Here is an 11018-nt window from a genome sequence, read left to right as displayed (position 1 = left end):
CGCCAACCCGTCGATCGCGATCGACTGGTAGATCTTTATCACTGTCCCAGTAGATCCCGAACAAAACAGTAAAATAAGTACAAAAATGCATTACATTTATGGGGTTATATTAATGTATCACTGAAGGGTACTGTCTTGAGAAAAGTTTCGATGGCAATGGCATTTTCCAGCATGGCGCCGCAAATGGCAGCAAGGACGCTGAGCTCCGCGATTCTTCTATTGTTTTTGTTTGTTCTGTGTTTTGTCATTCTTCTTCTATAAGTTTTACCAGAGACGAACTCCTTAACATTAAGCAGCACATCCCAGACAACATTTTTCCGGTTTTTGATTATTCGGACGTTTTGTTGGACATTCTAGTCGGAGGTACAGCTGTGTTGTTCAAACGCGCGTACAGACGCAGAAGAGGGAAACGTGCCGGCGCCCTGGTGAAGCTCCGCGCGCGCGGCTTTCGGACTGCGCTCCCAAGCATTCATCTTGCGAATGTCCGTTCCCTTCCTAACAAAACGGATGAACTTCTTCTCCTCACCCGCACCAACAAGGACTTTTCAAACTCTGCTGCACTGTGCTTCACTGAAACCTGGCTGAGTGAAGCCATTCCGGACAACGCGCTTCATCTGCCGGGCTACCAGCTGTTCAGAGCGGATCGCATCGCGGAGTTAACGGGGAAAACCAGAGGAGGTGGATTGTGTTTCTACATCAACGAACGTTGGTGTTCAGATGTAACAACGCTGAAAAAGGTATGCTGTCCTAACTTAGAGGCACTCATCATAAACTGTAAACCTTTCTACTCGCCGCAGGACTTTTCCGCTTTCATTCTCGTGAATGTGCACGTGCCTCCGGACGCGTGCGTGAGCGCCGCGATGCAACAGCTGGCCGAACAAATAACTGAAATGAAGCAAAGGTACCCAGACTCTATTTGAATCATTCTTGGAGATTTTAACAAATCAAATCTCTCCCGTGAACTGCCAAAATACAAGCAGTCTATTTCTGTATATAGTACATTATTCAATTTTTCTTTTTTTTATTATATTAGTGTTATATTACATCCCTACTGTGTTATTCCTATGTATGTCTGCACTATAATGTATGTCTGCACTATGTTTGTACTTTCTTCTACACTGGAAGCTCCTGTCGTCAAGTCAGATTCCTTGTGTGTGTAAACATACTTGGTAATAAAGCTCTTCTGATTCTGATTCTGATCCTTTTTGAGCGTGGTCTGCAGCGTTGAGTATTATAACGAATCACACGTTTCTGTTGAGCTTATGAATGCAATATCCAATCAGAAGCGTTTTGATTTGTCACCTCGAAGAACTCCAGAGTTTTCCAGTGTTCTGAGTTGTTGACTGGATTCTGATGAATATGCATTCGCAAATTATTTCATCAGCATAAACACCAAACTGCCATTCCATGACACTGCAGCTTCAACCTTTAACTTTAACTGTCACCCGTCCCCTCTGTGGGATGCCTAAGTTTACGTCACTATATTACAATTAAATCCTAATCTAATCATGACAAACTATATATCGTTGGAAAGGTCTAAGACTCCTAAATAGATATTTTACCAATGTTTTTGTTAAAAGTTATGTAGGAAAAGTAATAGCTTCATTTATGACAAGAGTGCACTGAATTATACAAATTTAAGTTTGGATCGTGCACTTTCACGTCTATGTACAAAAATGTGAGTGACAGTTAAGGGGTTAATTTGTTATATGAGTTAAGGTAGTTATAAAATTGCCATCAAGTAAGAAATGAAGAAATACCCCTGTGGAAATAAGTTAACAAACAGGTTTCCCATTTACAGATATTATATTTTATGTTTCTTTTTTTTTTTTAATATAACATAATATAGGATTATCATGGTGTACCTAATGAAAATGATGGTCAGAAGATGATTTTTTTGTTTTCAGTTTTTTGGCACATTTTCCTTTGTCAAAATTTCCTTTCACAGTACTTCTTTACAAAAATGAAAGCTACCAGGAACTATTTGTTTATTTATTTATTAATACCAGATTAGGTATTTAAAAAGCACATTATGTGGTTAAATTGCGATATGAGGCATAACAACAAAATCCTGGGTCAAAGATGTTTCAGGCGCTGTAACCAGATGTCAGGCCGTTTTGGGGCATTTTTGGAAGTTTTTTGGTCAGGAGAATGTGCCAACATTTTTGCACAGCAGTGTCCAAACTACACACATTGTCTTCTTATTATCAAAACACTGTGCATCACGTGGATCTTTAAAGAAAGATGAATATGTTTTGCCTTTGGATTGTACTCCCTACTCACTAGCTCTGCTTAAAACAAGCCAGTGTGCTTTGCTCTCTACATAGGCAGCATCCTAACTAAAATGAGTCGTCTTATTTGCAACACTCTACATAGGCAGCAGCTCATTGCACCACACAAATAGGGCTCCTTGCGGAGACTCAAATCTCAATTGATTGCCAGCTGAGTCTGGTGTTAGGGAACAATTCTCATGTTTATTCTCATGTTTACTTGATAAAACTCAGTAAAGACTTCACAGCAAAAATACACGTAAGCACGAGCTGAAGGTGGACGAGTACAATTATACTTAAAGGCATTTTACTTGCTAAAAAGTATAAACTATCAATTAAATGACAGAGGGCATGTAGAAGATTATGTGCAACATATTTTTTTTAACAAAGTTTCATCATGTTGATCATTTAGAGGCCTCAAAAATGTGCATATCAAATATGATTTTTAAATGTGTTTTAATATAATGGTTCTATAGCATTCAAATGTCATTTTTGGATGATTGTTGCTGCCTTGATATCTGCAGAACATTTCAGAGTAAATGATACGTGTGAAATTGTTCTATCTGTGTGATCAGATGGATCACTTGCAAAGGGCATTTTGTGCCTTTTTCATGAAACAGTACCATGCACTACTAAATGGCACTTCATTCCTCATGCAAAATACCAAAGCACTAGTTAGTAGTGCTGCTTCCAGGCCCATGAGAGGAACACATGTATTCTTTACTGTGGTATCAGCCTTGTGTACTAAGTGGTCAGCAGCACTGAACTCATTGGAAATCTGACGTCATTTCTCTGTAGACGGACTCAACCGTGACCATCACCTGTGCTGATAGGAAATGGAACAAACAAGTATCGTGTGAGCCAGTTGACTGTGGGCTTCCAGATAAGTACCATGTGCATCCTGCCCACTTTGATTTCCCAGAAGGCACCACCTACGGCAAGAAGAGCACGTTCCAGTGCAAGGAGCCTGCACAGCGCTGATTTGCTGCACAAGAAACGTTTCTGATTGTTATCATTGTTGAAAACATTTGTGCTGCTTCACATTTTTGCTGAAACCATAATACATTTTATTTTCAGGATTCTTTGATAAATAGAAAGTACAACAGCATTTACTTTAAGTATTTTTTTTGTTACATTATACATCACTTTTGATCAAATTAATGCATCCTTGCTGAAGAAAAGTTTTTTTTTTTTTTTTTTCAAAATTATAAACCAATCAATCAATGTATTTATCTTACTGATCCAAAATGTATATGTATTCATGTGTGTTTATTTGATTTGTTTTGTCTGTCGCTCATTTGAAGGCACAAATAACACTCTGACCTGTATGGAGGATGGTCTGTGGTCATTCCCGGAGGCTTTGTGTGAGCTCCGCTGTCCCGTGCCTCCTCCTGTGCCCAACGCCGTGCTTCAGACCAAACGCTGCAATGAGACGGGTCTTAAAGTGGGCACCCTCTGCAAATACAAATGCAAACCGGGATACCATGTGGCCAACAAGCCAAAGAGGTGTGCAAACATACATATCATCCACAAAAGACAACAACAACCACACAGCATGTGGTAAAATGCCACTTGTGAAAATGGAGTTGTCTTTTACCATCAAAATGAGATTTGACATGAATGCTATTACAGCATAAGACACATCTCTGTTCCTGCAGGAGAGCCTTCAAGCGTCAGTGCACAGAAGACGGCCGCTGGTTAGAGGGCTCTTGTGAGCCGGTAACTTGTCCACCTCCTCCATCCGTCTTCTATGGCATGTACCAGTGCACAGACGGCTTCAAATTTGACAGCACCTGCTGGATCCACTGCAATGGGGCCAACAACACATTGAGACAACCACCATGCAAACAGGTTACTTTCGATAGTACCCTTTAGACCAGGGGTGGGCAAACTTGGCCCTTCCAGGCCACTTTCCTTCAGAGGTTAGCTCCAACCCTAATCAAACACACCTGAACCAGTTAATCATTGTCTTCAAGATTACTAGAAGGCTACAGGCAGGTGAGTCGTATTAGGGTTGGATCAAATCTCTGCAGGAAAGTGGCCTGGAAGGGCCAACTTTGCCCATCACTGCTTTAGACGCTCTACTAATTATTAGTAACTCTGCAACTACATGTCAACTAACTCTCATTAGAATATTAGTAAACGTTATGGTTACGGTTACATTGAATTGATCAAAACAGTACAGTGACAGGAAAGACATTTATAATGATGCAAAATATTTCTATGTCTATTCTTTTTTTCTATGCTAATGCTAATATTTGAGCAGCAAATCAGAATATTAGAATGATTTCTGAAGGATCAGGTGACACTGAAGACGGGAGTAATGATGCTGAAAATTCAGCTTTGCATCACATAAATAAAGTCTTTTTTTGTATGCATTTTTAAAAAATCAGTTATTTTAAATTGTTTAATATTTCACAGTATTACCATCATTTTTTTTTTTTTATTAAACAAACACAGCCTTTGTGAGCAGAAGATACTTTTTTTCAAAAACATATAAAAATCTTACCGACCCCAGTCTTTTGAACTTTTTTTTTTACAGCTTCTGTACAGCTGAAATCATATTTATTCCATTACATTATTACTGTTATTTTCTTGTTTATTAATGTGAAGCTGCTTTGAAACAATCTGTATTGTATAAAGACATGACCTAGTGTAAATTGTGATAAAACAAATAACTCTTTAATTTGGTATTTATAGATGCTGCAGTAAGCATGCATGCTTTATCTGTTCTTTCTGCTGGCTGTGAGTTTAGAGTGTTGTAGTGAATGCTGTGACGTCTCTACAGGGGCTCGGCACCAATGTCATCCGCTGCAGAAAGGACGGGAACTGGACTGGAAGCTTCCGCTTATGCCCTCAGCTGAAGGGTCAATGCTCTCTACCTCAGAACCTGCATCCCAGCATCCGCGTCAACTGCAAGAAGGGCCACAGCATAGGTGCGAACTCTTCCTGCATAACAGTATATCATCAGAACAGTTCATATTGATCTGTAATGTTTCATAAATTCATAATGGAATTGTTTATACTAGTGGTTGTAACCCTTTTCTTCAGTTGAGAACTACTGTTCCCTTTCAGTCGGTCACTCCGAGTCACGTCAGTGACTGACGAATTAGGATCTCACTTCAAGAGACCAATCTACTAGTATAAACTAAACGAGCCAATGCAAATTGGCATGTGATAATTGCATCCAGCTGCTGCTCGTCACAGCACGAGCATAAGTAGGCAGCAGGTGCCACGCATATTCAGCTTTTCGTTTCGGAGCCGAGCAGTTGTTGACTGTGTGCTCTACCTGTCGTCTTCATGAGAGAATGACGAGCTACGAGTGCTCAGGGAGGAGCTTCTCAGAGTGTTGGTGTGACGGCGTGGCAGCGGTGGTTCCCCTGTGCGCTTCAGCACTAAGGAGCAAATTTCCCTTAAAGAGCATTCACGGGTGCGTCTTTGTAAAGACGATGGTGCGTCTTTCTAAAGATGTCATTTCACCAGTGCGTTTCTGGGTGCGGTCGTTACCTGGTGCCAGATGACAGTCACGATCGTTGCATCGCGTGTTTGGGCATTGAGCACGCTGAAGCAGCCTTCGTGGATGAGTCATGCTGTCATTGTGGCGGCATGACCATCGCGGCGTTGCGGTTGATACTCCGATACCTTTAGAGGGGTGGAGTCCCCTTACCTATGCCCCGATCTAGTTCCTCTTCTATTCCGCAGAAGAGGGCTACTTCGGTGAATAGGCAGGGTAACCTGAGGATTACAGTGGGGGCAAACCTGCCGAGTAAATCTCCGTGGGCCCCCCACTCATCTAGCACACTAAACGCTGTGGAGCTTCCGGGTGAGTGTGCCGACCATTCTCATAGGGGGCCGGCCATTTCATTCAGTGCTCCTCCAGATGACCAGATGTGGATTGCGGCATCAGAGGGTGAGCTGGAGTCTGGGGATGAGGACTTGGCTGTGTTGCCCCCTTCGGGGAGAGTAGTGTTGCCCGAGCCTGACCTAGAATTGACGGATATGCTTTCCCAGGCTGCAGATGTGGTCGGGCTTGAGTGGAAACAGCCACCGTGTCCCGAACCGTCAAGGTTAGATGGTTGTTATCATGGGGCAGCCAGGGCTGGTTCTCAGCCTGCCGCGCCAGTGCCATTCTTCCCGGAAGTGCATGAGGAGGTGACTAGTACGTGGACGGCACCTTTTTCTCCCCGAAACCGATTTGGTGCCTCTTCCTCCCTCACTACCCTCGATGGTGGGGTGGACAGGGGATACGCGGGGATCCCCCCAGGCTTACGGAGCCACTGGACAGGCTGCCTCCGCCCTGCACGCCATGGCACTCCTGCAGGTATACCAGGCCAAGGCACTAAAAGAGTTGCACGAGGGTAGTTCTGACCCAGGGCTGATGCAGGAGCTGCGCACAGCGACAGACATCGCCCTGATTGCGACAAAAGTCACTACGCGCTCCCTGGGTCAGACGATGGCCACGGTGGTGGTCCAGGAACACCATCTCTGGCTAAACCTGGCGGATATGTAGGAGATGAACAAATATCATTTTCTCGACTCCCCTATCTCCCAGGCCGGCCTATTTGGCGATGCAGTCGAGAGCTTTGCCCAACAGTTCTAGGCTACCCAGAAGCAGATGGAGGCTATTGAGCAGCTTCCTCCGTAGCTTCCTCCGCCCCTGCTCAGCCTCAGTAGCAGCATCCACCGAGGTCACAGTGGGGAGCTGGTCGCAAGGGTGAGGCGCCGCCCGTCCAGGCCCCTGCCAAACCAGATGGTAAGCGTAAATGCAAGCGGCTCTGAGACGGGCAACCCAGAGATGGAGGGAACAACTCTTCGGGAGATGGTGACTGCACCACTCCCTCCCCCGGAGGAGGGTCGGGTGGAGAATCTTTTGTTTCCTTTCAGCCAGTGGTACCCAAACCTGCACAAAAAGAGCAGTCTCCATTATCTCTGGATTCCAAGAGGGCGCGGATGACGTTGTGTCACGCAGTGCCTGGCCAGCCTCGTCCCCCTCTTCTATCGCCAGCGGGCAGCAGGTCCACTAGATTTGCTCCGTTCATTCACACTTTATGCATATATGTGGACCATACGCATAGCTGTAGGACCTTAGAGCAGCTCTTCATCTGCTGCAGAGGCCAACAGAAGGGAAAGGCTGTCTCCAAGCAGAGGTTGTCCCACTGGATAGTAAAACCAGAGGAACTGCTCGGTGTCTCACTTTGCTGCTCCATTTCCCTCTGCGGACCGGATACGTGCGCTTATTCTGCTCTTCAGTTCAGTTCCCCACAAGGCGATCCCTGTGGAGTACCTCTGTCACCCTCGGCAGCCGGACCTGGCGGAGCGTCCGGTGCCAGACCTACCACTTGTAAGTATGCCTGTTGGTTGACCCCTGTGCTAGGCTAGGTGTCCATATGTTGTGATCCCCATGGGGATCCCATGTGTGTTTTCTTCCACGGTACAGTTCCCTTCTTGGTGAGCCTGTGTCTTTCCCTTGGCAGACTCCGCTCTGCCGTCCCTGCCGGTGTTGTCTCCCTCCTAACTGGGCCGGAGCCACCTCAGAGACATTCCATGTGGTACTGCCCTTAATGCCCAGTCCATATGGGTAATCTCTACATGATACCTCCCTGCGGGCAGGATGTGGATTCCGTAGCGTCCCTGGAAAAGGTACGCTTTCCCAGTGTTATCCAATAGGTCTTACTATATGGGTCTAGTGGAACAACAGTAATAGACTCTCTCCACGTAAGCCCTGTCCTATCTTCCAACCCAGTAGCCGCGGGGGGAATCAGGTGGCTTACTAGGGGCGCTGGAAGGGCAGCATCCGTGGCGCTGGGGTAGGGATCCCAATTCGTCAGTCACCAACGTGACTCGGAGTGACCGACTGAAAGGGAACGTCTCGGTTACATATGTAACCCTCGTTCCCTGAAGGAGGGAACGGAGATGTCATGTCCCGTCGCCACGGCCACTGTACCACCGCGGGGGGCCCGGGTCACTGGCTCGGCTCCTCAGCAAAAACCTGAATATACGTTGCAGCTGCTGCCTACTTATGCTCGTGCTGTGACGAGCAGCAGCTGGATGCAATTATAGCATGCCAGTGTGCATTGGCTCGTGTAGTTTACACTCAAAGTAGATTGGTCTCTCGAAACGAGATCCCAAAGAAAGAAAGAAAGAAAGAAAGAAAGAGAAAAAGAAAGAAAGAAAGAAATGTTATCACTCAAAAGTTTGGGAGTTAAATTAATGCTTCTTTAGCAAGGATGCATTAAATTGATCAAAGTGAAAGTAAATACATTTATAATGTTACAAAATATTTCAAATACATGATTTTCTTTCTATTCATCAAAGAATCCTGAAAAAAAGTATCACGGTTTCCACAAAAATATGAAGCAGCACAACTGTTTTTATCATTGATAATAATAATACAAAAAAAAAATTTTTTTGAGCAGCAAATCAACATATTAGAATGATTTCTGAAGGATCATGTGACACTGAAGACTGGAGTAATTATGCTGAAAATTCAGCTTTGCATTACAGCAATAAATTGCATTTTAACATATTTTCAGATACACAACAGCTACTTTGAATTGTAATAATATTTCACAATATTACAATATTAGTGTTTTTACTAAAATTTAAATGATAGTATTGACATATTATGATGATTATTTGCACTGTCATGTACTGTATAATGCAAATCCCAATGGTTCTTAAAACAGGCTTAATTGTTTCTATGCAAAATAGATTTTGTTTAAATTTTGCATTGAAATGTGACATGATGTGACATTTACCCTAAAACTGATGCTGCAAACTCTTATAAACACTATTCTGTCACAGTAATGTATTATACACAGTGCTTAATACTTTACAAACACTTCATCAGAAGATGCGCTATGATGTTAAGACCTCAACATGTTTAAACTGGAGGAAGTGTCCATTAAACTTTACCGAAGTTTCATTTTCTGTAATGGCCTTAGAGATGAACTTATTTTCTCTGTCTGTGTTTCTCAGGAGAGGAGTGTGAGTTGTCATGCAGGGACAGTAACAATGATGTGGTCATTCTGCCGAACAACATGACGGCCAGCAGCATTATGAGACATCACTGGATGAACCCTCCCAAAGTCAAGGTTTGTGTTTTTCAGTCTCAGTGTTTTAGCTTGCTGGCAGGGAATGTTGCACCGGGACGCCACATCCTGAGTGTGACTCAAAGTTTGAGGTGACACTCCTCGGACAGCAGATATTGGATTGTGCCTGATGATTCATCAGTGTCATTCATCAGTGTCTAGGCTTAGGACTTTAGGGTCAGTGAGAAACACAGTCTAAGAAGAATTTGCCTCTAAAATGCCAGTTATTATATCCACATTCACCATGTTCAGCACCTTTTCATGCAGTTATAATGATGCATATGAAAATAGATGAGAAAAGTGATAATTTAACCATTTGGGAAAATCATTTTTAATGAGCAACATAAGGGGATTCATTACAGTGACCACAAGTGCAGGACTGTTCACACCAAGATAGAATCATAATTACAAAACTGCATCCACTAAGGCTGGGCAATAAAAATATCATATTGAGATTGCGATAAAATTAATGTCAATAATGGTGATAAGCTCTTGTCATTTTTACTCGATACAGATTAATCTAACAGCCTATCACACAGCAGAAATAAATGTGACAACTGCAAGTCGGTATGCAGGTTTTGTCCTGAACACCACAGTACACATCCATTTCCTAACATAAAAAAAAAAAACTCTGGAAAAGAGGAGAAAAAATAGTGTAAAGAAATGCAAAAGCGACACTGAAGGTTCACAATGTCAGTTATATGTAATTTTTTTTACCATATGGTTAAAAAATTATAAAATTCAAGGCATTAATGTTTGCCTACAAAACCACCACTGGCTCTGCACCCCTTTACCTAAATTATCAGACTTATGTGCCCTCTAGAAGCTTGCGTTCTGCAAGTGAACGTCGCTTTATTGTGCCATCCCAAAGAGGCACAAAATCACTTTCACGGACTTTTAAATTAAATGTTCCCTCCTGGTGGAATGACCTGCCCAAATCAATCCGAGCAGCTGAGTCCTTAGCCATCTTCAAGAATCGGCTAAATCACATCTCTTCCATCTTTATTGGACCCTCTAACTCTAGCACTCTATTATAGTTCTGTTCTTTAAAAAAATAAATAAATTGTCCCTTTTAGACTTGCACTCTATTCATTTACTAAGTGCGTGTTTTCTTAAAAAAAAAAAAAGAACACTAGCATTTCTAATCTTTTTGTATTCTATCTATTTGTTTTCTTTTTATTTATTATACTATTAACAAAAGCAAAAAGGCCTCTAACACTAGCTTGCTCTATTCTTTTTCTATTCTATCTGTTTTATTTTTTATTTATTATATAATAAAAAAACACCCTTGCTACATGTACTGCGTTAAGCTAACTGAGACTTGTTATAGCACTTGCATATCATTGCTCTTGTTGATTTTGATTGGTTCCATTGTCCTCATTTGTAAGTCGCTTTGAATAAAAGCGTCTGCTAAATGACTAAATGTAATATATACACTGAACAAAATTATAAATGCAACACTTTTGTTTTGCCCCCATTTTTCATGAGCTGAACTCAAAAATCTAAGACTTTTTCTATGTACACAATTTCACAAAAAACACTATTTCTCTCAAATATTGTTCACAAATCTGTCTAAATCTGTGTTAGTGAGCACTCCTCCTTTGCCGAGATAATCCATCCACCTCACAGGTGTGGCATATCAAGATGCTGATTAGAC

General features: G+C 42.6%; 1 protein-coding gene across 1 annotated transcript in view; it reads left to right on the top strand.

Moving 5' to 3' along the window:
- Positions 1-11018, top strand: part of LOC107739977 (pappalysin-1-like) — a 154651-nt gene that overhangs the window by 115665 nt on the left and 27968 nt on the right. Inside the window, exons 16-20 of the mRNA XM_016552243.1 lie at positions 3069-3246; positions 3569-3776; positions 3929-4121; positions 5059-5206; positions 9249-9364. Coding sequence (XP_016407729.1) covers positions 3069-3246; positions 3569-3776; positions 3929-4121; positions 5059-5206; positions 9249-9364 — 843 coding nt within the window. The remainder of the gene's footprint in view (positions 1-3068; positions 3247-3568; positions 3777-3928; positions 4122-5058; positions 5207-9248; positions 9365-11018) is intronic.

The sequence above is a fragment of the Sinocyclocheilus rhinocerous genome, unplaced genomic scaffold (genome assembly GCF_001515625.1).
Source record: "Sinocyclocheilus rhinocerous isolate Xijiao unplaced genomic scaffold, SAMN03320098_v1.1 scaffold285, whole genome shotgun sequence".
In the NCBI taxonomy this organism is placed as follows: domain Eukaryota; kingdom Metazoa; phylum Chordata; class Actinopteri; order Cypriniformes; family Cyprinidae; genus Sinocyclocheilus; species Sinocyclocheilus rhinocerous.
Note: the sequence above shows the minus strand (reverse complement) of the source record. Positions and strands in the feature narration are given on the sequence as shown.